Source organism: Perognathus longimembris, chromosome 3 (assembly GCF_023159225.1).
Source record: "Perognathus longimembris pacificus isolate PPM17 chromosome 3, ASM2315922v1, whole genome shotgun sequence".
Classification (NCBI taxonomy): Eukaryota; Metazoa; Chordata; class Mammalia; order Rodentia; family Heteromyidae; genus Perognathus; species Perognathus longimembris.
The window spans coordinates 94860428-94887310 of NC_063163.1; the positions used below are offsets into that span (position 1 = coordinate 94860428).

The 26883-nt window shown below is 47.3% G+C and overlaps 1 protein-coding gene and 1 pseudogene across 1 annotated transcript; both read right to left on the reverse strand.

Annotated features, from left to right (window-relative positions):
- Window positions 1-9466: 9466 nt before the first annotated feature.
- LOC125347999 lies at window positions 9467-10894 on the reverse strand (annotated as a pseudogene).
- Window positions 10895-12105: 1211 nt separating this feature from the next.
- On the reverse strand, window positions 12106-25967 carry Lrrc74b (leucine rich repeat containing 74B). Its single transcript, XM_048340725.1, has 9 exons — window positions 25829-25967; window positions 24872-25014; window positions 24351-24483; window positions 22904-23110; window positions 19514-19623; window positions 18477-18592; window positions 16229-16307; window positions 14954-15049; window positions 12106-12258 (listed from the first exon to the last, which is right to left on the reverse strand). Exons 1-9 carry the CDS (start codon window positions 25965-25967, stop codon window positions 12106-12108), a joined length of 1176 nt encoding a protein of 391 aa, XP_048196682.1.
- Window positions 25968-26883: the final 916 nt, after the last annotated feature.

Below are 26883 nucleotides of genomic sequence, written 5' to 3' on the forward strand. Positions count from 1 at the left end.
GCCAGCTGGGGCAGGAAAGTGTGAGTCTTAGTTCCATTTAACCAACAAAAAGCTGGAATTAGAGCTGTGGTTCAGGTGGTGAAGTGCTAGCCTTGAGCCAAACAGCCTGATGGCCAGGCCTTAAATTCAAACCCCTTGACTGACACCAAATAAACAAACAAAAAGAAAAAAACACCCTGCACTTTCAGATACAGGGAATTGTAATGGAGGAGGCAAAACTGATTGGAATACAATGCTAATATGCATGGTGACTCTGTGCTTGCTTTGGCAGCAAATATAATAAAAGATATAATTGGATCATGTATGGAGATGTAACAATGAAATCTTTCTCACTGTGTAACTGGTATAAGCAAAAAATATGAAAACAAAAGACACCACAAAAATAAAATGAAAACATCAAAACCTCCCACTTTCAACCTACCATCAGAAGCTCATGAATTAATTCTACTTTGGAGACTGAAATAGGGAGATCTGAAAATCGAGGCCAGCATGGATATGAAGCAAAGCTTATCTCACAAATAACCAGTGCAGGGCTGTGAATGTGGCCTAGTGGTAGAGTCCTTTCCTAGCATGCATGAAGCCCTGGGTTCAATCCCTCAGTACCACACAAACAGAAAAGGCTGGGAGTGTTGCTGTGGCTCAAGTGATGGAGTGCTAACCTTGAATGAAAGAAGTTCAGGCCCTGAATTCAAGCCCCAGTACTGGAAAAATAACAATAACCAGTGTAAATAAGAGATGGAGGTGTGGCTTAGTGATATTGTATCTGCATAGTAAACAGGTAGTCTTGAGTTCATACCTTAGTATTATCAAATAAATAATTTTATTTATTTTTTATTTTTTGGCCAGTCCTGGGGCTTGGACTCAGGGCCTGAGCACTGTCCCTGGCTTCTTTTTGCTCAAGGCTAGCACTCTGCCACTTAAGCCACAGCGCCACTTCTGGCCATTTTCTGTATATGTGGTGCTGGGGATTGAACCCAGTGCCTCATGTATAGGAGGCAAGCACTTTGCCACTAGGCCATAGCCCCAGCCCCCAAATAAATAATTTTATAAACTTATTTGCTCTAAACTATCCTGTTAAGTGGTAATCAGCCCAAGTATCTAAATGTTTGTGATGACACCATCTTTTTTAAAACTCAGAAACCATTTATTGTCAATAAGGAACTCCTTCCAGCAGTTAAATCACAGTAACTCACTGAAAAATATATAATCAGTGTTGACTGTGACTTGACTAAAGGATAATAGTCCAGCAAGGAAGCCTGGACCAAATCTCAGGTCAAGCAGGCCAAGCCCAGATAGTTACTATAGATGTATTCTTTTTTTGTTTGTTTGGTGCAGGTACCAAGGCTTAACTCTTAGGGCCTCATGCTTTTGCTTAGCTTTTTTGCTCCAGGCTGGTGCTCTATCACTTGAGCCACAGCTCCTCCTGCTTATGTATTCCATTCCCTCACAAGTGGATGCAGGTGCTCACCTGCCTGTGGCCAGCACCACAAGATCCCTTCACTCCCCGGCCTCTGCTTCATGGCACGAGAGAGTGGTTGGAGGAGTTTGGTCAGGGTACTCCTTCCCTCCCAGATCGCCTCATTTTTTTCTTCCAGTACTGTTGTTTTAAACTCCAGGCCTCACACTCACCAGGCAAATGTTGAACCACATCTTCAGCCCATTGCCCCAGCTTTTGAGTCAACACACTGATTCATATAGTCAATACTACCTCCTCTTTCTTTTTTTTGTTGGTTGTGGGGCTTGAACTCTAGGCCTGGGTGCTGTCGTTGAGCTCTTCATCTCAAGGCTAGTGCTCTACCACTTTGAGCCACAGCGCCACTTGGGGTTTTCTGGTGGTTAACTGGAGGTAAGAATCTCAAAGACTTTTCTTGTATGGGCTGACTTTGAACAGAGATCCTTAGACCTCAGCCTCCTGGGTAGCTGAGTTACAAGCGTGAGCCACCGGCACTTGGCTCTTTTGTTTTTTACCCAGTCCTGGGGCTTGAACTCAGGGCCTAGACACTGGACACTTGAGCTTCTTTTGTTCGAGGCTAGCACTCTATTACTTGAGACACAATACTACTTCTGGCTTTTTCTGTTTATGAGGAACCAAACTTAGCCCTCCATGCATCTTAAGCAAGCAGTCTACTACTAAGCCACATTCCCAGACTCCTCTTTCTCTTTCAAGTGAAGGAGTACAATGACTCCTGGGCATGTCAAGTGCTGGAACAAGATTATGTCTGTAACCCTTTTGATGCCCTAATAAATGGTACCTTATTAGGTGTTCTTCAAAGCATTTATTTTGAATAAAACAACCTATTTTTTTTGCTGGGAGCCTAACTGTAAACTCACTAGGCATTTTCATCTTCAATTTTAAGTCATCCTTACAAATACATAGAAATAATTAAAGTTAGAGCATATTTTCTACTGTAATTATGACCTACAATGAAAGAATCTAAAGTCCTGTTTTTAAAGAACCAAATCTCAGTCTGTACAGGCATAAAAAAGTATCAGTATAATGGATCAATTTCCCCTACATCGTGGGAGATCAGAGCATTCAGTCCTAGGAGCCTCTCCAGTGTCAACTACTATAAGCTTGTAGGCAGCTAGCTTCTATGCGTCACTTCAGTTTTTCTATAAATACCAAGCCACCTATGGGCTAGAGTTCTTAGAATCTGTTCATGTCCTGGGAGTTTCCCTAATGTTTTGTTTTTGCATTGCTCAAACAAAAACTGTAAAATTTAAGTGCATGAAGTAAATTTGTGTGTGTATGTGTGAGTTCTGGGGCTTGAACTCAGAGCGTGGGCAATGTCCCTGAGCTTTTGTGCTCAAGGCTAGTGTTCTACCACAGCTCCAGTTTAACTTTCCTGTATAGGTTGACTTTGAACTGCAGTCCTCAGATCTCAGCCTCCTGAGTAGCTAGGATTAAAAGGCACGAGCCACTGGTGCTCAGCGATGACTAAGTGACAACACAGGAGCCCAGTCTTCCAGAATGGGAATGCATCACTAACACTCACAATACATAAGATGGGGTAGGTTCAGGTTGCGCGGCCATTTCTGTCTTTCTTTAATCAATGAAACCAATCCAAGCATCAGGAACATCTTTTGCTTCTAAGTGAAAGCCACTATAAATTCATCATTGCTTCTAAGTAAAAGCTACTACAAATTCATTATTGCCAACCTCATGTGAATTATCACACTTAATTTTTCTGTTTTGCCTGTACTACAGCTTGAAGTTAAAGTCTGGGTATTATCCCTTAGCTACCCCCCCACCCCCCCAAGAATGGTGCTATAGCTCCACTTCTAGCTTTTTGGTGATTAATTAGAGGCAAGTCTTACAGACTTTCCTGCCTGGGCTGGCTTTGAACCATGATATTCAGTTTTCAGCCTCTTGAGTACCTAGGGTTACAGGTATGAGTCACTGGTGCCTGGAAAACTTATTATTTCTTTAGTTTTTCTATGCCCTCTGAAAAAAATTATTTGGGGAATGGTAATGTGTCAGTGGTAGTGTTCACCTAGCATACACAAGGTTCCCTGGATCTATCCGTGTAACCAAAAAGAAAAAATAAACTTTGACCTTTAATTTAAAAGGTAAACTCCAGACCAATCTCTTTCTCTGTGTATGTGAGTATCCAGGTCCTGGGGCTTGAACTGGGAGCCTGGGTGCCATCCTTGAACTTTTCTGCTCAAACCAGTTTAATCTCATGTATTCTTCTCTATATTCTTGGCAAATGACCTTGTTTTCTTACCCAGAGAACCACTTCTTTCCACCAAATCGGCAAACAGCTCTGCTTTCCTGCTCTCCTTTGCTTTATATAAAGCAGTGTCTTCTACAGTTGATGACGTTTTGTTTCTACTAATCGACTACCCCAAACAGTCCTCAGTGCTGTTCCTAGGCCCCTAGGCAGTAAAGCCAATTTCAAAGTAGGGACTCGCACCTTAATCAATCCTTTCCACTGTGCTAATATTTGTGCTAATGGCGCACAAACATACATGAAAAAAAACTGTTAGAAACTCAGCCAGGATCAAGGTAACACAGCACCCTTGATCAGAATGAAAAGAAAACACAACTCAATCACCCTCACTTCTCTCCCTCTTCTGCCATCTACTTCCTGCCCTCTCTTCTTCCTGGCTGCCATGAGGTGTTCTGCTCTGCTCCATTACATCCTCCCTTCCAAGGTGAGCTGACACTTGTGAAACCATGAGCCAAAATAAACTTTTCTTCTCTTAAAAACAACAACAGAAACAAACAGCAATCATTTTTTCAAGCTGGGCACTGGTGGCTCACACCTGGAATCCTAGTTTCTCAGGAGGCTGAGAACTGAGGATCAGTTAGAAGCCAGCCCAGGCAGAGAGAATCTTATCTCCAATGAACTACTCAGAAAAAACCAAAAGTGGCACTGTGGCTTAAGTGGTAGAGTGCTCAAAAAGCTCAGGGACAATTCCCAGGCCTGAGTTCAAGTCCCCCCCCCACCAAAATAAAACAACCCTTAAAAAAAACACCTAAGGTACAGAACCCAGACCCTGAATTCAAGCCCCAGTACTAGAACCCAAAGCAAAAAGCCCAAAACCACAAGCAAAGCCTGGACAATCTTTGGGTATTCAGACTTATGTAACTTCTTATATATGCTAACCCATATTACTTTTAAGTATATATGTACATTTTTGTTATTCTTGTTTGCTAGTTCTGATGCTTGAACTCAGGGCATGGGCACTGTCCCTGAGCCTCTCTGTGCTCAAGGCTAGCACTCTACCACTTGAGCCACAGCGCCACTTCCACATTTTCTGAGTGGTTTACTGGAGATAAAAGTCTCACGGACTTTCCTTCTCCGGCTGGCTTAGAACTGTGATCCTCAGATCTCAGCCTCCTAAATAGCTAGAATTACAGCTGTGAGCCACTGGCAGCCGACTCTATTTTTTTTTTTTTAAGTATTTTTAAAGTTCTCATGTTTTTGTTTTTTGGCATCACTCGCGCTTGCTCGACTGGTGCTCCACCACTTCAGCCATGCCTCCTAACAGTATTTTGCTAGTTAATTTAGAGATGGACTCTGGAGGACCTTTCTGCTGGAGCTGGCTTCCTGTCCCAAGCCTCAGGATCTTAACCTCCTAAGTAGTTAGGGTAAACCACCAGTCCATATCCCCACCCCCACCCCCACCCCGGCCCTTTAACTTTCTAATGTGGCAAACTTTGTTGTTAGCCACACACAAAGGGACTTGGAGCTCCCCGCTTTCCGGGTTCTGGAATCCAATGCTATTGTTTATTATCAAGGAGGCTGAGGCCTAGTGGCACACTCCTTGAAACAAAAACTCTCCCCTCCCCGCCCCCCCGCCCCTTGCAGCCCGAATCTGGGGCGATGCAGGCGCTGGCGGCGCGCTTCACCCCGGGCACTTGCAATCTGTGCCCCAGGCGTCACATCTGCCCTCCGAACACATCTGTCCTCAACAACACTCGGGAAAAGCCCTCTGAGCCACACGGCTTCCTCCCTCCCACAGACTCCTTCTCGAGGCTCTTGTCCACCCCAAGGCCCCCCCCTCCAGGCACTGGGGGTCCCTCCGCTCCTGCACTGCCCACTGCCGAGCCCTTGGCCGAGCCCCAGCATTTTACCATGGTGAACGATGCTCCGACAACGCTGCACCAACTCACCACCCGTCCTCAACCGCCGCCACGCGCTCAACTGCGGAGACCACGAGCGCCGCGGCGCTCTTATACCTCGCTACGAGGTGCTCATTGGTCCAGAGCTTCTGGGCGGCGGGAAGAAGCTCTAGCTCCTGTTTATGATTGGCTATTGTTCCGCTTAAGTCATGGAGCTTTCTGATTGGACTCAAGTTGGGCGGGAAGGCTACAGAGTCGCGGAGGGCCCCGGGGACCCCGCGTTCAAGACTGTCCATGGAACTGCCTAGTTGGGGTGCCCAATAGTGATCGTACCGTGCATGGAAGGCTCTGAAGTGCAAAACACTAAATGCTGCCGGCAATACTTTAGACACCCAGGCCCTAGTTTCTTTTTGTTTTTCTTGTCTTCCTTTTTTTTTTTTTTTGGTTCGGTCCTATGGCTCGAACTCTGGGCCTGGGCACTGTCCCTGAAGCTCGTCAGCTCAAGGCTAGCGCTCTACCATTTGAACCGCAGCATCACTGCAGGTTTTCTGGTGGTCAATTGGACATAAGAGTCTCATGGACTTCCCTGCCCGGGCTGGCTTTGAACTGCGATCCTCAGATCTCAGTCTCCAGAGTAGTTAGGATGACAAGGTGTGATCGGTGCCTGGCTCGTTTCTTCTTTCGTTTCAGTCCTGGGGCTTGCACTCAGGGCCTGGGCACTGTCCTTAAGCTTATCTTATTCAAGGCTAGCACTCTACCACTTAAGCCACAGCTTCACTTCGGCTTTACCAAAAGGCTAGAAACAGAGCTGTTTGGGGTTCCCACCCCCCCTCGGCGGGGTGGGTGGGGAGGGAGTGCACTGGGTTTGAACTTGGCCTTGTGCTTGCTAGATAGGTCCTCTACTACTTGAACTATGCCCCAGCACTTTTTGCTTTAGATTGTTTTTTCAGATACAGTCTTTAGTTTTGCCTGGCTGGGCCAGGAACACGACCCTCCTTACCTCGTAGGACGACAGGGATCGCAGGAGTGCAGCTGGTCATGTTTGTTGGTTGAGACGGAATCTTGACAATATTTGCCCAGGCCAGGCTCACATTTCTAACCTTCAAACCTCTGCCTTCCCTCGTACCTGGGATTTTTGCATGCACCACACTGTATATGGCCCCTCCTCCCATTTTTATTCAGTCTTTGAAAACAATGCTACCTCCAAGAAGCCTTCCCACCATACAGCCAAAAATACATGAACCTTCCTCCTCTTCTGCCCCTTTCTCTGGTGCTGAAAAGCCATTACCATCCAGCACCTGGTAACTGGGCAGTGTGCTCTGCAGGAAGCTGGGGAAACCAGAAGACCATGCATTATCTTCCCGGCTCTTTTTCTTTTCTTCTCTTTTCTTTTTGGCAGTCCTGGGGCTTGAACTCAGGGCCTGAGCACTGTCCCTGGCTTCTTTTTGCTCAAGGCTAGCACTCTGCCACATGAGCCACAGCACCACGTCTGGAATTTGCTATATATGTGATGCTGGGGAATGGAACCTGGGGCTTCATGTATATGAGGCAAGCACTCTTGCCACTAGGCTATATTCCCAGCCCTGTTTTTTTTGGCCAGGTCAGCAAATCCTTCTGTATGTTAGCTCACCATTTCCATTTTAAAATTACCATATCCTGGGTAGTTGAAACAACAAAAACTTATTTTCTCACAGTTTTGGAGGCTGGAAGACCCAGAGATTCTTCTTGCTGGTTTGTAGACATCCAATTTTTTTGAAGTTTCATATCTCTTGCTACTTTGAAAACCTTTTCTCTATTTATTTAGTGCTTGTACTGGGGCTTGAACTCAGGGCCTGGGCACTCTCCTTTATTTAGCCTTTTCTGTTCAGAGCTGGTGCTCTACCACTTGAGCCATAGCTCTACTTCTGGCTTTTTGCTATTTAATTGGAGATAAGAGTCTCATGGACTTTTCCTTGCCCAGAGCTTTGGACTGCAATGCTCAGATCTCAGCCTCCTAAATTACTAGGATTACAGGCATGAGCCATCAGAGCGTAGCTTTGTTTTTACTTAAAAATGTTTCTTTCTTTTATTTAAATATATTTAAAGCTGGACATTGGTGGCTCATGCCTGTGATAGTAGCTTCTCAGAAGGCTGAGATCTAAGGATCACAGTTTAAAGCCAGTCCAGGGCAGGGTTGTCCATGAGACTCTTTTTTTTTTTTTTGAACATGCTAAGATTGTTTATTGTTTTGGGAAGCAAGAAAGAGGTGGTGAGAGTGATTGGAATACTTGTAAACATGTGGAAGTGGAACAATGAAATCCTCTTATGTATAACTAATCTAAGCTTAAAAAAAGTAAAGGTGGGTGGGCTGGGGATATGGCCTAGTGGCAAGATTGCTTGCCTCGTATACATGAGGCCCTGGGTTCAATTCCCCAGCACCACATATACAGAAAACGGCCAGAAGTGCCGCTGTGGCTCAAGTGGCAGATTGCTAGCCTTGAGCAAAAAGAAGCCAGGGACAGTGCTCAGGCCTTGAGTCCAAGCCCCAGGACTGGCAAAAAAAAAAAAAAAAGTAAAGGTGGGCTAGGAATATGGCCAGTGGTAAAGTGCTCGCCTTGTATACATGAAGCCATGGGTTCAATTCCTCAGCACCATATATATTATAGAAAAAGCCAGAAGTGGCGCTGTGGCTCAAGTGGCAGAGTGCTAGCCTTGAGCAAAAAGAGGCCAGGGACAGTGCTCAGGCCTTGAGTTCAAGCCCCAGGACTGGCAAAACAACAACAACAAGAAGAAAGAGTAAAGGTTTCTGTAAACCAGATGTCTAATCTCTTCCTTAGGCTTAACAAATGATATGTTCAACACACTGAAACTTAGGATCGTCCTCCCTCCCTAAATATAAAGCACAGATGTATATATACACTTTAAAAGAATCCAGCAATCCCAGTCTTTCATAAGACACATATATGATTATAATCATGTAACAAAAACATTCTCACAGAACTTTTCTCAGAGTGCATCTCTCAAAATTATAATTCAAGACAAAGTCTTGTGCTCTATGAATACATAAATCTTGAGTTCATGATTTGTAAATTCAACCATTACACACTTGTGGGAAACCAGCTCATATGTAATTGTGACACTTTAAAATTGTACAAGTTTTTGACATCTGCCCTCCCACCCCATATTTAGTCTCCTAAAGCGACAGGAAAACATCACCAGTCACAGGCTTAATGGGTTTAATAAGTTTACTCTTCAGTTCCTATTTGCAGCACTCATAATCTTTTGAAATACCAGTCTGACCTGGCAGTGGCCAATAGTAAATTTCTATTCCCTAAAGGAAAAGTTCAGTTTCTCTGAGCATTCTGTGTTGCAGTGGCACTTGTCCAGAATTGGTATCTTCCCATAATTAGGGAACTTTTAGTACCAGTGAAAAAAAAGCTTTTTCTCCTTCAAGGGGAAGAAAGAAAGGTTTTTCTCAAAACAGCTGATTTGGCTGTGAGATCTTTCCTTTTGGCCCATCTCTTCAGGCTCTTTTATTTGTCTTTTTCTTTTTTGCAGTAGAGCAAGAGAGACCAAAACCTAACCTGAGTTACAAGAAACAAGACAGTGATGGCTATAAAAGAAGTTACTAGGAGCAACTGAGATGCTCCTATACCTCCCACATTCAATGTATGTGCGTCACCAAAAAACAACAAAAATAACAAATCCACAAAATACACAGCTAGAATTATAAATAAAACCCATTCATCCAAGGGTGCTGGAAGGCAGGAGGGAGAGATGGGAGGGTAAATGGCACAGAAAGGAAAGTGAAGTATTCAAATTCAGGCATAGGGGCTGGCAAACGCTAGAAAACAGCTGTGGTCCTTTAAGACTCATGAAGGTGGTAAAAATCCACATACTGGTGTCAAGAAGATACTGCTCTATGTGCACCAAAGACAAAAATTCAAACTCCACAAACAGAAGAGACTATGCAGAGGGCCCTTGGCAGAGTGGGTCCTGCCTTCCCTGGCAGGGGGGAGAACAGAGAAAAGAGCTGCTGTGGGTTCCATCCACTCCCACCCATCCCTTCTGAACAGCAGGCAACTCAGTGGCCTACAGCAGCCTTCAGTTTAGCAGGAGATGGATGCGGTGAAGGAAACTTCTCTGCAGAGGTTGGGCTGCTCAGGGCAGACTGCAGGTAGACTGTCTTGTGGAAAAGTCTGTTGCTTCAGAACATCACCAAGGAGACAAGGTGCAACTGGAAAAGGTATGCTTTTCCAGGGGTCTTTGCTTCCTTGTCGCTGATAATGAATAAACGAAAGAGGACAGAGAAGAGGCAGCCACTAATAATGTATGAGGACTGCATTGCTGTGAGGAAAGCCAAGGGCAAACCAAATCCAAAGTAGTAAGGCCAGTTCCGTTCTAAGTTTGACAATCGCTGGTGCATTTCAATTCCTTCATTGAACCAATGATGTTCAAAGCAGTGCAGTGAGTAGAGAAGGGACATATGCAGCAGACTAACCAGCTGACCAGCAAGATGAGTGGGAAAGAGACTTACAAACATCCCCTGGATAAGGAAGAGAGCCTGCAGCAAAAGGTTGAAGAGCATATCAGCAATGATTTTGCTGACACTAGGGAGTGGATGAGGCTTCCTCCCTGATACCTCAAATGCCAGGTCACCAATATCCTGAAACCAAGTGGCATTCACAACTTTGCTAAGCACGAACAGGAGGAGCACCCAAAGAGCACTGGACATTGATGTGAGGAAGAACTCCAGCCATGATCAAACTTCTCCATGCAGTGATGGATCACCAATAATTCAGGCTGTTAACTGACTGAAGCACAGGGATAAAGACTTGATAAAACAAGAGAAGACTGAACCAGAACACTCTGCCGTTCCAAGCACAGCCCTGGAAAAATCTACCGAGAATGCATGGCTCACTCTTGCTTCCGCTCCATACTCTGGGCTCTCTCCTCTGAGCCAGGACACTGCCTGCCCTTCTTCGCTGCTGTTCCTCTCTCTTTGGTTGGATTTGAGCATCTAGCTTTGAGATAGTACAAATACCCCAGATGGAGTCTTTGAGTCCCCTGTCAAGGGCCTAGAGAAAGGTTTTTTTTTTTGTTGTTGTTGTTGTTTTTTTTTGCCAGTCCTGGGCCTTGGACTCAGGGCCTGAGCACTGTCCCTGGCTTCTTCCCGCTCAAGGCTAGCACTCTGCCACCTGAGCCACAGCGCCCCTTCTGGCCATTTTCCATATATGTGGTGCTGGGGAATCGAACCCAGAGCTTCATGTGTAGGAGGCAAGCGCTCTTGCCACTAGGCCATATTCCCAGCCCCTAGAGAAAGGTTTTGACACTGTTGGCCATCTCACCATCCAGACTATCAGCTACACAGAGACTCGAGAAGTACCTCAAAATCTGTCATCATCAAGGACCCGCGCAGCCGGCGCTCCTCCACCGGGCTTCCCCACTGGGCTTGGTTCCCCTCCATACTGGCACCTGGCCGGCAGGCCACCAGGGACCTACCTGCTCCACCCACTGCCGGGGCGTTCCCAGGGCCCGGGCCGTTGCACCCATACTCCCATGAGACTCTTATCTCCATTAACTGCCAAAAACTGGACTGGCACACACATACACACACACAATAGTAGCATAAAGTAATTGTATTTAAATCCATGTATATAATGTCCTTTGATCAAAATCATCCTGTATATACTATTTTTTAGCCTCTCCTTCTTATCCCTCCTTTTTTTTTTTTTTTTTCTTGCTTGTTTGAAACAGGGTCTCACTATGTAGTCCAAACTAGCCTCAAACTCATGATTCTCCTGTGGCTACCTCCTGAGTGCTAGGATACAGGTATGCCTCACCGTGACTGGCAGACATTAATATTTTATGCATCTCCAGTTTTTTTCTGTAGAGCAGAATAGTCAGTCAAACAATTGGATCAAAGGTCACAGGCAGGCTTAAAGCTCAGTGACAAACTGTCTTCCAAAAAGGTTGTGATTGTCTGCATTGTTGCAAGTGGAGTTTGGGAATGATAATTTTGCACTTCTGTTTTGTTTCTATTTCCTTTTATTTCATCTGCCAAGTTGTCAGTACATGAATATGTGCAAGACAGGGACATTTTTGCCTTGTGTCCAGCTCAATATAGCACATATCAGGGCCTTGTGTTACAAGAGTGAATGAGAGGCTGGGTGCTGGGGGCTCACATCTATAGCCTTAGCTTCTCAGGAAGCTAGATCTGGGGATCTCAGTTCAAAGCCAGCATGGGCAAGGAAAAGTTATGAGATTCTTATGTCCAGTTACCCAGTGAAAAGTCAGAAGTAGAGGTGAAGCTCAAGTGGTAGATCATCAGCCTTGAGCAAAAGAAGCCAAGCAAGAGCATGAGGCCCTGAGTTCAAACCCCGTTACTGGCACAAAAGAAAAGAAAAAGAAAAAAAGAATGAGAGACAGCCCAGATTACAGCAAGGACAGCAGGGCAGAGAGGAAGGCACAGTGTCATGAGTCAAATGGCCCACAATGTGGAAGGTGAAGGGGCTTATTGGAGGAGATGAATGAAGAAGCCTTGCTCCAGTCATTTAGTGGTTAGATGCTGGTGATGATGGTTTGAAGATTGGCAGCAACTCTTTTTTATACTCTGGTCTGGGAGAGCCAGTCTTTAAGCAAAGCCCTGGAAGAATTACCTTCACTGAGCTTGCGAAGTCATCAAATTCTCTGTTTACCTGGATATCCTAAGGAGAGACATTACAAGCAGTGGTTATTCCTTTCTTTCTTTTCTCAGGGCCTGAGAGCACCATCCCTGGCTTCTTTTTTGCTCAAGGCTAGCACTCTGTCACTTGAGCCACAGCGCCACTTCTGGCCATTTTCTATATATGTGGTGCTGAGGAATCGAGCCCAGGGCTTCATGTATAAGGCAAGCACTCTTGCCACTAGGCCATACTCCAAGCCCCAGTTATTCCTTTCTGAGAACTCCATTATTATTTTTTTTTTGCATACACAGCTCTCCAAGAAGCTCCACTAAGCAGTTTTTCTCCTGTAGCCAACAATTTCTTTTTTTTTTTTTTGCCAATCCTGGGGCGTGGACTCAGGGCCTGAGCACTGTCCCTGGCTTCTTTTTGCTCAAGGCTAGCACTCTGCCACTTGAGCCACAGTGCCACTTCTGGCCATTTTCTGTATATGTGGTGCTGGGGAATTGAACCCAGGGCCTCATGTATACGAGGCAAGCACTCTTGCCACTAGGCCATATCCCCAGCCCCCCAACAATTTCTTATTCCCCAAATTACTAAAACAGAGAAGGGAAGGAAGGGAGGGCAGTTAGGGACGGGCACAATTGCATTCTTTGTGGGAGGTTAGGGGAGAATAGTAGGGATTGAACCCAGGCCCTCCCGGTTTAATTCTACTACTTCAAGTATACCCCTTGTCTTTTCAAAAAAAATTCTATTGAATTATAAAAACAAAGTTGAACTCAGGGTTTTGCATTTGTGAGTTAGGCCTTCCACCTCTGATTTACAACTTCAGGACTTTTCTGCCTGGTGGTTTTTGGAATAGGGTCCTGCATTCTGACTGGACATGCACTTGTAGGATGATTTGCCTGTTTTCAGATTTCCCTATGTAGCTGGAATGACAGATGCATGACACCCTCCCTAACTTCTCCCCTCCCTCCCTCCCTCCCCCCCTCTTTCTTACTTTCCTTTTTTCTTTCTTTCTTTCTTTCTTTTTTTTTTGTGCCAGTCCTAGGCTTGAAATTTTGGCTTCGGTGCTGTTCCTGAGCTTTTTTGCTCAAGGCAAGTGCTCTACCACTTGAGCCATAGTTCCATTGCTGGCTTTTTGGTAGTTAATTGGGAGATAAATCCCACAGACTTTCATGCCTATGTTAACTTTGACCTGTGATCCTCAGATCTCAGCCTCTTGAGTAGCTAGGATTACAAGTGTGAACCACTGGTGCTCAGTACTTCTTTCCTTTGAGAAAAATATTTCTTGCTAGGATAATGGTTCAAAGCCAGCCAGGTCAGGAAAGATGGTAAAACTCCTATCTCTAATTAATGACCAAAAAGCCAGAAGTGATAGAGCATCAGTCTTAAGCAAAAAAGCTAAGTGAGCCAGGCGCTGATGGCTCATGCCTATAGCTACTTAGAAGGCTGAGATCTGAGGATCACAATCTAAAGCGGGTCCGAGTAGGAAACTCCAAGAGACTCTTATTTACAAATTAACCATAAGAAAACCACAAGTAGAGCTGTGGCTTAAGTGGTAGAGCACTAGCCTTAAGTGAAAAAGCTCAGGGGCAGTGCCCAGGCCCTGAGTTCAAGCTGTATGACCACCACTACTATCCACCACCAACAAAGCCAAGTAAGAGTGTGAGGCCCTGAGTTCAAACCCCATTAACTGGCAAAATGAAACATTTTTTTTTCCTCATTTCCCTCACAGATACAAAAGTTAACCTTCCTGTCTCACAGTCCCCTTGCAGCGGTACATGCCCCAGGATAGAGGCAGGGAAAAGAGCAGCCTTGTAAGTGCAGACTCTGGAGGTGTAAACACCTGTAGACAGTGAGCACTATGCCACTGCCCTCCACATCTTCTCTTCAGAAGAGGAACCTCGGCAGGGGCCCAAGGTGAGACCTCAGAAATGTTACCTGTTCAGATCAGGAGTTAAGTCGTGCCGGGGGTTTGTAGCCTCCCGCGCTCTCCTGTCCTTCAGGAGAGTCAGGAAAGCGTACCCCACGCGGGGGGGTCCAGGAAGAGGGTGTGGGGGCTGACAGACCACCACCCAGCCCCCTTCTCCACAGAGGATAAACAGGCAGCCTCGAAGCCGGTGGGCGCCAAACCCGTTTAATCCAGGAAAAGATCTGTTACACAGGTTGGGGGCGGTGGAAGGGGAGGGATACGTCCACCTATGTAGGGGCTGGGATTTGATGCCTGAGCTGTCCATCAGGGTGGAGCTCCGAGGGACCTCGCTAAGGAGCGGCCTACATCTACATCCTGGCCCTCAGGACTGCCTCATATGCCAGGAGTCTGGGCCGGTGTTCCCCACAAAGTAGGGGTGGCTTCTTTTTTTGGTCAGTTGTGGGGCTTGAATTCTGGGCAAGGGTGCTGTTCCTGAGCTCTTCAGCTCAAGGCTAGCACTCTACCACTTGAGGCACAGCGCCACTTCTGGTTTTCTGATGGCTAATTGGAGATGAGAGTCTCACAGACTTTCCTGCCCCGACTGGCTTCAAACCATGGTCCTCAGATCTTAGCCTACTGAGTAGCTAGGATTACAGGTGTGAGCTTCCAGCGCCTGGCTAGAAGTGGCTTCTTGATCCACACAGTGGATCACGGCAGGGCATTTTCTTTCTCTAACTTTCTCACTTCATTCCTCTAACATGGAAGTGATGATAACTCACAGGGTTTTTGAGAGGGCCAGAGATGAAGTTCATGAGAAGCTCTTACAGAGAAATCAAGCAGTTCAAGAGTAGAGGCTGGGTTGTTCCGGACAGATTTAAGGAGACCAAAGCAGCCTTCACTTCTCATGGGATTCCTGGACACCTAAGAGAGACACAGACAACGAGAAGAGGAGCCCAGGGAGACCAGAGAACAACCTGCATCTATGTCTTGGACCACATGCACTGTGGCGTCCTTGCAGGTCTGTCTGTGAGGGATAGTGTCGGTGAGGGAGCTGAGTGGGGGGGAGAGGAAGGGAGTGGACACTGGTTAGGCACTCATCTAGTGGACCTGGCCCTTAAACAACTGTTCGGGGGGAACACAACATTTCTTAGTGTGATGAACTCAAGGAGAGAAAGCATCAGCAGCACTTGAGAGGAGAATAGAATTCTGAAGTTTACAGGACAGGTGAATGGAGCTGGGCGTCGAACTGCTCAGCAAGAGCAAAACCAGGGGTAAAAAAAAAAAAAAAAGAATTGCACATGCCTGCACGTGTGTGGGCATGTCCTACGTGCAAAGGTGCGTGGGTGCATTCCAGTATGCATGCAGAGAATTCTGAGCAGCAGAGGTAAGAGCTGTGAACTTGGAACTGAAAATAGTCAGAGCCCAGAGCCCCGATGGGTTACAAGTTCATTAAAAATTGTGTTCATTTGGGCGACCATCCAGCTGGTGGCTGGAAATGTACATCAAAGCTTGAAAAGAAAATCTGGGATCACTATGGGGGCCAGAGAGCTAATGAGGGGATTATAGAAAATCTGGGGATGGGGAGCAGAGTCAGATACCACCCCCTAGCTGGTGATACTGTCCCTGGGCACATGCTGTGGGCATGGTAGCCTCCATTGCTCCACCCTCCCTGGCTTCCTCCCTTCCCTATCTTCTGCTTTTAGCACTGCCTAGTTGCTCCCTCCCCAGCTACAACCCTGGGGAAGGGAACTCCTGCCAGGCCCATGGGCCTCAGGTAGGTGGCCCTGAGCTGCCCAACTCTGGGTGTTTGCAAGTCTCCAGGAAGCTCAGGGAAAAAGGAGAAGCTAGGGCTGTTCCAGCAGAGGAGGAGGAAGGAGGGCAGCAGGAGCTGTGGAGAGCTTCTGGGATCACACTGGAGATCCAGCATGGACCGGCAGATGTGGGAGAAGTAGTCACAAAGGGAAAACCAGGACTGGCTCAATAGCCTGTGTGCACTTCTTCTCATCCTCATCTGTGGGTAGAAAGAGGTGGGAAGGGGTCTGTGTGGATGGGCATAGGGCAGGTCTGGACTGGGGTCTCCTCCTTCAGGCTACTGCTTACCACAAGAATCCTCAGTGTCTGGTTGACCTGGAGGCCCAGCCCCAGGCTCAGAGCTCCCACCATAGAGATGCGGTTGTTGCTGCAATAAAAAAAGACATCATAACTAAAATATGGAATCAGCCTAGCACCCATCAGTGGATGGATAAAGACAACGAGGGAGCTGGGAGCCAGTGGCTCACACCTGTAATTGAAACTATTCAGGAGGCTGAGATCTGAGGATCCTGGTTCAAAACTGTTTGAGCAAAATAGTTCTTAAAACTCTTATCTCCAGGACTGGGAATATGGCCTAGTGGCAAGAGTGCTTGCCTTGTATACACAAAGCCCTGGGTTTGATTCCCCAGCACCATATACAGAAAATGGCCAGAAGTGGCGCTGTGGCTCAAGTGGTAGAGTGTTAGCCTTGAGCAAAAAGAAGCCAGGGATAATAGTGCTCAGGCCCTGAGTCCAAGCCCCAGGACTGGCAAAAAACAACAACAACAACAAAACCAAACAACTCTTATCTCCAATTAACAAGCAAGAAAATGGAAGTAGAAGTGTGGCGCAAGTGGTAGAATGCCAGCTTTGAGCAAAAAAGCCAAGTAAAAATATGAGGTCCTGAGTTCAAGCCCCATTGCTAACACACACACACACACACACAGTGGATTATATGTACATGGGAGTATTATTTAGCCATAAATAGGAATAAAATTATACCATTTGCATCAAATGGGTGGAACTAGAAAACAAAATATTAAGTGAAATAAGCAGGACATAGAAAGGCAAGTATCACAGGTTTCCTGTTCTATGTGGAAGCTCTCACACACACACACACACACACACACACACACACACAAAGAGAGAAAGGGAGAGAGAGAGAGAGAGAGAGAGAAAACAACCTAGCCTTTCTTTTCCCACCTTCTTCCTCATACCTTTCCCAATTTCAAGTAATCATTATCCTGTCAGGTTTCCTTCTTTCCTTCCTTCCTTCCTTCCTTCCTTCCTTCCTTCCTTCCTTCCTTCCTTCCTTCTTTCCTTCGTTTCTTTTTTTTTGTTTACCTGTCTTGGGGCTTGAACTCAGGCCTGGGTGCTGTCCCTGAGCCTCTTTTTTTTCCTTTTTTTTTTTTTTAGCATTCTACCACTTGAGCCACAGCACTACTTCTGGCTTTTTCTGAGTAGTTTATTGGAAATAAGAGTCTCACAGACTTTCCTGCCTGCGCTGGCTTTGAACCACAAGCCTCAGATCTTGGCCTCCTGAGTAGCTAGGATTACAGGTGTGAGCCACCAGAGTTCCTTGGCTCTTTCTTTAGGGAGGAAAAGAAGGCCTCTGTGTCTTCAGGGGTCAGTCCCTAGCAAGGGGCTCCACCATAGCCACCTATGACCTGTCTGGTCCCTGCCTCTTCCCTTCCACTAGTCTTACCTTGAACTCCACTATCTGCTGAGAGAGAAGCACTGCACACACAGTCGGCCCTCAGCAGTCCTGTGCTGAGAAAAGCATGCCCGCAATTTCAGGGCTGTGCCTTACTCACCCAGACTAGACTCTTACAAGTGGAAGTAAATCTGTTGTTGATGCCCATTCTCCACCAGGCCCTCTGAAGATGCTTTGCACACAAATTTGTGATCTGAACTAAAGGGATTGGGTCAGTGTATAAGGGATTATCTTAAACTGGACTCCAATGGTTCATACCTGACATTCTAGCTCCTCAGGAGGTAGAGTTCGAAGTTAGCTCAAGCAGGATAATCCCTGAAACTACTGTCTCCAATTAGGCAGCAAAAAGCCAGAAATGGAGGTGTGGCTCAAGTGGTAGAGCACTAGCTCAGGGACAGTGGCCAGTCCCTGAGTTCAAGACTCCAGACTGGTATACACACACACACACACACACACACACACACACACACACACCACACAATTATCTTAAGTGAGAAGAACAAGGGCTGGGAATGTGGCCTAGTCGTAAAATGCTCGTCTTGTATACATGAAGCCCTGGGTTTGATTCCTCAGCACCACATAGATAGAAAAAAGCCGGAAGTGGTGCTGTGGCAGAGTGCTAGCCTTGAGCAAAAAGAAGCCAGGGGCAGTGCTCAGGCCCCAAGTTCACGTCCCAGGACTGGCAAAAAACCAAAACCAAACAAAGTGAGAAGAACAGAATTGGGTGTTCTGGGATTGTGGCTCCAGCTCCATCCTGGCTAACCTGTGGAGGTCCAGTTATCAAATGGAATAGCAGCGAGGCTGGCATGGCCCTAGTCCCTAAAGCAGCACCCCTGTGCTCACCTCAAGTTGAGCTCCTCCAGCACATTGTTGGTCTTGAGGGCCTCACCTATTGCAGAGGCACCAGAGTCTCCAAAGCCATTATAAGAGATGTCCAGGACTTTCAGGAAGATGTTTGCCTAGACCCCACAAAGAAAAAGCCATGAACCCAGGCAGAAAAGGCAAAAATCCAGGGAACCCCAGTCTTAGAATTGAGAAGGCCCGATAAAGGACATGCTTTAGAGGGGAAAGGCTTCCAGGGAAGAGTAAAGGTGAGTTGTTTGAGAGAACCTTTCAAGGACACAGGGACACCATGTTAGGAAAGCACCCATGTATGTCAACAATAAGCTCATCACCAGACTGTGCAGAATGTGTTGAATGTCTAGAGAAGACGTGACATTAAGTAACAGACATGAACTGAACAGAGTGGAGTTTTGGGTTTGTATTTTTTTTTTACCAGTATCAGGGCTTGAACTCAAGGCCTTGCAAGCTTGCTCAGCTTACTTGCTTTGCTAGCACTTCAGCCATACCTCCAATCTGGTATTTTGCTGGATATTTTAGAGATGGAGGCTTATGGACTTTTCTGCGTGGGCTGCCTTTGAACATCATTCTTCTGATCTTAGCCTCGGGAGAAGCTAGGATTACAGCTGTGAGCCACTGCTATCTGGCTGAGCACAGTGACCATTAAATGTGGCCAATAAATAAGTCACCAAACATCCCTTAAGGTCTGCTTAAAGGACCCAAGATTCATCAGGTGCTGGTGGCTAAGTACTCAGGAGGCTGAGAGGTGAGAATTGTGGCCCAGAGTCAGCCCAGGAAGAAAGGTGTGTGAGACTCTTATCTCCAGTTAACCACCAAAATATGGTAGAACACCTACCTTGAGTGAAAAAGCTATGGAAGAGTGTCTGAGCCTTGGGATCAAGCCCCAGTTCTGGGTGGGAGGGGGGAGGGGGGAAGCCACAAGGTTTCTCTCTGAAGTAGTTCAGAGACAAGGAGCTGGGACAGAGAGCACCCACTTCAAAGGACATGCCCCAGGGGCTGATTCAATGAGGGTCTCATACCTCCAGTCCCTTGGCAAATGCTGTGGCCCCTGAGCCTCGGAGGTGGTTCCAGCTTATGTTAAGCTCAGTGAGTCCAGTATTTTCTGCCAGGGCTGGCCCAAGGATCTCTCCTTCAGAAACACCAAGTCATTCTGTGAAAGCCCCTCAAAAACAATACTGATGCCAATATGTGGCCAGAGTCTCTGCTAGGCAAGAGGATTGCTAACATGAACCTACCATGGGCCTGCTCCACACTCAGGGAATCCACATGTAATTGGGCAGAAAGGAACTCAAATTGAGGTGCAAGCACTTGTAAACTACACGTGGGGGTTAAGAGCAGAGTGACAGTCTTTGTGGGATCAAGAAAATGAGGGAAATGGAGGTTTAAACTGAGAAATCCATCTTTCAGGGACCCTTGAGTCCTGTGGGAGCTATGACGGAGTACAGAAAATATGATTGGATGGTGTGTGAGGAGAAAGCCTGATGCTAACACTAGGCTGCTGCTTTGTTTGCTCTATCCTGTGTTCGAGCAAAGACACAAGATTCTGCGTGCTTGACATAGCACCGTAATTCTGTCTAAACACAAGAGGAATGTCTGTTCTCTCCTGTATGCCTCGTGTACAGAACATCCTGATATCCTGATATCTACTCCTTGGAATGGACCCTTAGTTCAACGAACCAAAACTGCCCAAGTTATGGGACAATTTATCCATTAAAAAGAAAGCTCGAGAACTCTGGTCTGTCCTGGAACTCTCCCTTGACCACACTTGTGTGTCTAAAGTAATTTTCTTTTCCTGACACAGTGTCTGCTGGATAGAACTGGCACCACCATGCATGTAGGCATAATGGACAGGAATCACAGGAAAGAGCAGAAAGGCAGAGACACCTGTGTAGACACACCCAATCATGGAGCTGGAGTGGGGGTGAGGAAGCAGGTGCAATGAGGCCAGGAATGAGAGATTGAAGGGCATTTGGGATAGGCTGAAGGGCTTTGCAGGCTGTGGGAAAAGCTGTCTTTTCTATCAAAGCGTATTGCCTAAAAGTTCCTGCTTTGGCCAGGTGGCTTGGCTCTTGTTAAGGAAAAGAGGAACTGCCTTGAGATAAGAAAGGATTTTTCAAATGCAAGATTTATGTCTTAAACTGATTTCTTTTCAAGGTGGAATTATGACATGTCCTAGATGGTTCAAGAAATAGTGGAGGGCCAAGTAATCCTAGCTACTCAGGAGGCAGAGATCTGAGGATCCTGGTTCAAAGCCAGCTCAGGCAGGAAAGTCTGTGAGACTTTTATCTCCAATTAACCACCAGAAAGCCAGAAGTGGCTCAAGTGGCTAAGCGCTAGCCTTGAGCAAGAGAGCTCAGGGAGAGCGCCCAGGCCCCGAGTTTAAGCCCCACAACTGTCAAATAAATAGATGATAGATAGATAGATAAATGGACTAATTAGAGCACTAAGCCAGGATGCTCCCCTAGCAGCCTGCCTGGTTTGCCTGGCAGCAAATACCTTTAGGACCTTGGAGAGCTCCCTGCACAGTAGCAAGGATTCTTGGCACTGCCTCTGTAAGGCCTGGAATTCTGAGCAGCATTGGATCTGATAGCTCCAGGTTCTCAAATATGGGTATGTTTTCCTTCCTCAGGTCCATTTAGGGATTGGAGGGAAGGGCAGTGTGGTCCCATGTTGTGGGATCCGAAGGTAAGAAGCTTTTTCTTCTTCATGCCCACTCTCTGTGACTTTTGCAGCAACCCTACCTATGAGGTAGATACTACTGCTGCTCTGGATTGAGTAGGGAAAGATTCACACCTAACTCTGTCACCCCTCCAAGGCGTCAAGAATATTCTCCCATCCCCGTTGCAAGGACAAAATAGTCTAGTTTTAGCCAGGCACTGCTAGATCATGCCTGTAATCCCAGTTACTCAAGAGGCTGAGATCTGAGGATCACAGCTCAGAGCTAACCCAGTCAAGAAAGCCCATGAGACTCCTATTTCCAGTTAACTACCAAAAAGCTGGGAGTGGAGTTATGGCTCAAACAGTAGAGTGCCAGTCTTGAAGAAAAAAAAAAGTGAAAGCCCAAGAGAAGGCCCTGACTTCAGGCCCCAGGACTGGCCTCACAAAGCAAACACCTCTGTACATCACCTTTATATAACAATACAAAGAACACTAAAACAAACAAACCAAAAAGCCTTTAAAAAAAAAAAACTTTGTTCTCCCCAGGTTCCGCCCTACCTCCTGTATACACACGTATGGGTTGCGCTGCATTGGCAGGCCTTAGCTTATAGCCCCTTTATTCCAACTGCCTGTAATCTTCCAAGTAGCTGGGATTGTGGACATATGCCACTGTCCCTGACTTATTTTAAAAAAAGGATCTGTAGTCAGAAATTTAGTGATTTTTTTTGCCATGGTTGGCCTCAAACTGCAACCTTCCAGTTTTTTGCCTCCCCAAGAGCTGGGATTTCAGGAGCACGTCACTGTAATTCACCTGGGCCCATAGCATTTCCTTCTTGAAGACCAGGAACTTTTTATTTACAGCCATGTTTCTGGTCATTAAATCAGTGTGAACAGTGAGCAAGGAGATATTCTTTTTTTTTTTTTTTTTTTTTTTTTGCCAGTCCTGGGGCTTGGACTCAGGGCCTGAGCACTGACCCTGGCTTCCTTTTGCTCAAGGCTAGCACTCTGCCACTTGAGCCATAATGCCACTTCTGGCCATTTTTTATATATGTGGTGCTGGGGAATTGAATCCAGGGCTTCATATATGGGAGGCAAGCACTCTTGCCACTAGGCCATATTTCCAGCCTGAGATATTCTTGAGATGAAGAGAGTAGGAGAAGAGTGGGCTAAGGTGGATTTGGGAAGCAGAAATGGTACATGGATATTTTCTGGCATATTCAGAATGTAGCTTTGCCAACTCTCTCTCCCACTAACAGAACAATAAAGTTTCATGTCCCACTGGGTGCTGGTGGCTTACACTTGTAATCCTAGCTACTCAGGAGGCTGATATCTGAGGATCACAGTTCAAAGCCACCCTCGGAAGGAATGTCTGTGAGACCTTTTTTTTTTTTTTTGGCCAATCCTGGGCCTTGGACTCAGGGCCTGAGCACTGTCCCTGGCTTCTTCCCGCTTAAGGCTACGACTCTGCCACCTGAGCCACAGCGCCCCTTCTGGCCGTTTTCCATATATGTGGTGCTGGGGAATTGAACCGAGAGCTTCATGTGTAGGAGGCAAGCACTCTTGCCACTAGGCCATATTCCCAGCCCTCTGTGAGACTCGTATCTCCAGTGAACCACCAGAAAACAGGAAGTGGCACTGAGGCTCAAAAGGAACAAAAAAAGCTCAAGGGCAGCACCTAGGCGCCGAGTTCAAGCCCACAACTGACAAAAAGAAATATTTCAAGTCCCATGGTAGCCCAGAGTACAGATTACCTGCTCGGTCATTCAGATGGTTATAGCTGAGGTCCAGGGATTTCACGCTCGTCTGGGCCAGCAGGAATGTTGCAAGGTGCTGAGCCGCCTGCTCCTCCAGACAATTCCCTGCCAGCTGTATCTTCTGCACAGTCTGGTTCTCTGCCAGGGCAGCACAGAGGGCCTGGGCCCCTGCAGCTCCTAGCTGGTTCTCTGACAGGTCCACATCTGGAGGACCAACACCACTGTTCAGTCAGGCACAGTTCTCCTCCACTTCCCTCCATCCTAGGCTCGTGATAGAGAAAAAGGGGCTTTGCAGGTGAACGGTCTGGAGGTAGCACAGTGGCATCTCTGCCACCTACTGGCTAGATCTCTTGGGGTCTCTGACCTCCCAATTTCTGAATATAGTTGAGCCTGTCACAGGGTTAAAAACCACCTACCTGTGGGGCTGTGAAGAACAATGCAGAAGAGGGGTGGGACCCCCCTGTTGAAGGGTGTCTAGCACCATCATATCCTATCCAGAAGCTCTCTCTGCCACATTGCCAGGAACTAGCAGTATTGGCCCAGCTGTCTTTTCAGGAAGCCCTTATGTGCCTTGTCTTGGTTTTGTCTCATCTTGTTTGGTTGGTTTTGTTTTTGTTGCCAGTCCTGGGGCTTGAACTCAGGACCTGAGCACTGTCCCTGGCTTCTTTTTGCTCAAGGCTAGCACTCTGCCACTTGAGCCACAGCGCCATTCCCGGCTTTTTCTATATATATATGTGGTGCTTGGGAATCGAACCCAGGGCTTCATGTATACGAGGCGAGCACTTTACCACTAGCCCATATTCACAGCCCCAAAATAGCATGACTCTTTTTTTTTGCCAGTCCTGGGACTTGAACTCAGGGCCTGAGCACTGTCCTTGGCTTCCTTTTGCTCAAGGCTAGCACTCTACCACTTGAGCCACAGCTCCACTTCTGTTTTTTTCTATATATGTGGTGCTGAGGAATTGAACCCAGGGCTTCAAGTATATGAGGCAAGCACTCTACCACTAGGCCATATTCCCAGGCCTGGTTTTGTCTCATCTTATCTGCAGACCACATCATACTTGCTGAGCACAAGTCCTAGGGCTACAGGATGGTTGGGGTCATTTCATAGATCGGTTTTCTTAGGTGGCAGAGCTGGCATTTGGGTGCATCCTGTCCATCACTGCCCCTCTGTGTCTGTGTATCCCACGCTGCATCAGGCATTGGGAGTCCACCCGGTGTAGGGGTGAGGGGAGGACAAGTGGGATGTGTGGACTGTGGCATATCAGGGGAAGAGTGGCCTCCAGCCTTGGCTGTACCCCCAAGAGTGTCTAACTCAACCTGTGTCCCACCTTGTGAGGACAGCCCCAGCCACACTAGTAATGCCCAAGTACAAAGGTCCTGTAGAGACTCCTGGAGGAAGGAGAGGACTCAAACTAGCCACCATCCCAGGCTCAGTACCTACCACAGATACTGCTGCTTTTACTCAGGACAGCTGCCAGGACCTCAGCACCAGTCCCACAGAGTCCATTGTCTCGAAGATCCAACCTCTTGATGGAGGGATTGGCGGCCAATGTGGAAGCTACAGCCTGAGCCCCCTGGCACAGAACAGAGGGGCATGAGGGCTGGGCCCATTCAAAGCTGAGGGCTCCAAACATGGCTGCCCACTCATCTGACCCAGGTTCCCAGGGTTCAGTGCACACCATGCTTTCTAACTGGAAAACCTTCCCTTTCCCAGGGAACACCTGTTTCTCCCTCCTGGCTCCACCCAGATCTTGCTTTCTGGAGTCCTCCCTGACCTTCAAGCAGGTAGGAGCCCTCATCCTCCCCACCCCTTATACTGATCTCAGTTACAGCCTCCATCCTGTGTCCCATACTTGACACAGAGGATAGCTGAGTATGTGCAGTGGACTCAAGAAGATGCAAGGCCATGGTATCCCAAGTCCTTCTTCTCTAAGCCTGGCTCCAGTGTCCCTCTATAGGTACCTGGGGCCCTAGACTACGATGACGAACATTCAATTCCTCAGCAATCCGTTGTCGAAGAAAGCTGGAGGCAGGCATAAGGCTATGGGTCTGACAAGACCTCAAGCAGAGAGGATCCTTGGCCAGTTCTCTGTGCCCATGGATGCCTGGTAAGAGACAAGGAATAAGCCCTCCATTACCTTATGTGGCCAGTTTCTTCCTGTGCTAGTGGGACTATTGCTTTCATATTACAGAGAAAGCAAACTCTTTCCCCAGAATTAGGTCACTGCTCGATGCCAAAGTGTATTATGTTCCTCACTCTCACACACAATGTTTTATGAACATTTTAAGGTTATGTGGGGGGGGGGGCTGAAACAATTCTAAACCTTACACATCTATTAGCTTAGTTTTTCCTGTAGACTGTGTTTTCCTAGCCTTGAACCTATTTCAGGATGTTTGGCAGGGTCTGGCATGTAATTGTTCTAGATACCAGGGCATCATCATCATCATCACCATCATCATCATCCTCATCATCATCATCCTCATCATCATCATCATCATCTGTACTATTGGGAAGAGAATTCTTGAAGGTAGAATTCATTTTCTCCCCTCTAGTGTCAGGTCTTGAACTCAGGCCCCGGGCACCTGTCCCTTAGCTTTTTATGCTCAATGCTTGCGCGCTGTGTCACTTGCGCTACATCTCCATTTCCCGCCTTGGGGTGATTAATTGGAAGCAGAGTTTCATGGGCTTCCCTGCACAGATTGGCTTGAACCTGGATCCTCAGATTTCAGCCTCCTGAGTGGCTAGGATCACAGGGGTGAACCATGGGCATCTGTCCCCAGGAGAGGAGCTCAGAGGGCACGAAGTGCCAGTGACTACCGCGAGGGCGCCCCCTCCAGCCCCAGCCTGTCTCCCTCCACCCACGCCGGAGAAACTCTCAAGGTGAGAGTCTAGCCTGGCTCTTCCGGCCCCAGGGGCACCTTCCGTCTCCTGGTCCGAGTCCAAATCAGTGTCCAAACTGTCCTCAGCCTCTCCGAGCTCTGCAAGAGGTCCAGCGACTGCCATCGCCTTTTCCTCCAGGTCTTCATCCTCACCAGCTCTCTCGGCAGGACCCTCCATCCTTGGGCCCCTTGCTCAGTTGCCCGCACCGCGCTGGAGACACCGCCGCGCTCACGCTTGGAAGGCTGCCCGGGAATGTGGGCGGGCCCTGCAGCCTCGCCGACCAATGGAATGCAGCACATAGACAACAGGCGTTCCTTGCAACCAGTAGCAGCTCTTTCCTTCTTACCTCCGCCCCGCCCCCCCCCACCCCCCACCCCACCCTCGCAGCGGTCTCCTGGGCAACCCCAAGTTGCCGGTCGCCATAGAAGCCGGGAATAACCTGCACCAACATGGAGCAGGGTGGACAAACGTGCGCGGGGTCACTGCCATACACAGGGCTGGGCACCTTTGGGGCACCCATTTTATTTACGTGTGTGTGTGTACACTGCTAGTGCTCTATTACTTGAGACACAGTTCCACTTCCAGCTTTTTGGTGGTTAGTTGGAGATAAGAGTCTCATGGACTTTCCTGCCTGGGCTGGCTTTCACCTGCAGTCCTCAGACCCCTGCCTCTTAAGTAGCTAGGATTACAGGCATGAGCTACTGGCACCTGGCTTTACTTATTTTAAAGTAGTTGTACAGGGGCTGGGGATATGGCCTAGTGGCAAGAGAGCTTGCCTCGTATACATGAGGCCCTGGGTTCGATTCCCCAGCACCACATATACAGAAAACGGCCAGAAGTGGCGCTGTGGCTCAAGTGGCAGAGTGCTAGCCTTGAGCAAAAAGGAAGCCAGGGACAGTGCTCAGGCCCTGAGTCCAAGGCCCAGGACTGGCCAAAAAAAAAAAAAAAAGTAGTTGTACAAAGGATTTGTTTCAATTCCACAAGTCATATTATGAGTACAATAAATCTTGGTTAATGTCACCCCTTCTATAGTTCACTTCTATATCGCCTTGACTCCTGACTCTAGAGCTTGTGGAGTGTTCTCAAAGCTTTT

Excerpts from the sequence above, each read along its gene's own strand:
- Lrrc74b (XM_048340725.1), bottom strand. The coding sequence starts at position 25,967 with ATGGAGGGTCCTGCCGAGAGAGCTGGTGAGGATGAAGACCTGGAGGAA. Across the intron at positions 23,111-24,350 it reads TAAAAGCAGCAGTATCTGTG|ATGTGGACCTGTCAGAGAAC; the intron begins GTAGGTACTGAG and ends TTGGTCCTCCAG. Across the intron at positions 16,308-18,476 it reads CTGGAGGAGCTCAACTTGAG|CAACAACCGCATCTCTATGG; the intron begins GTGAGCACAGGG and ends TTTTTATTGCAG.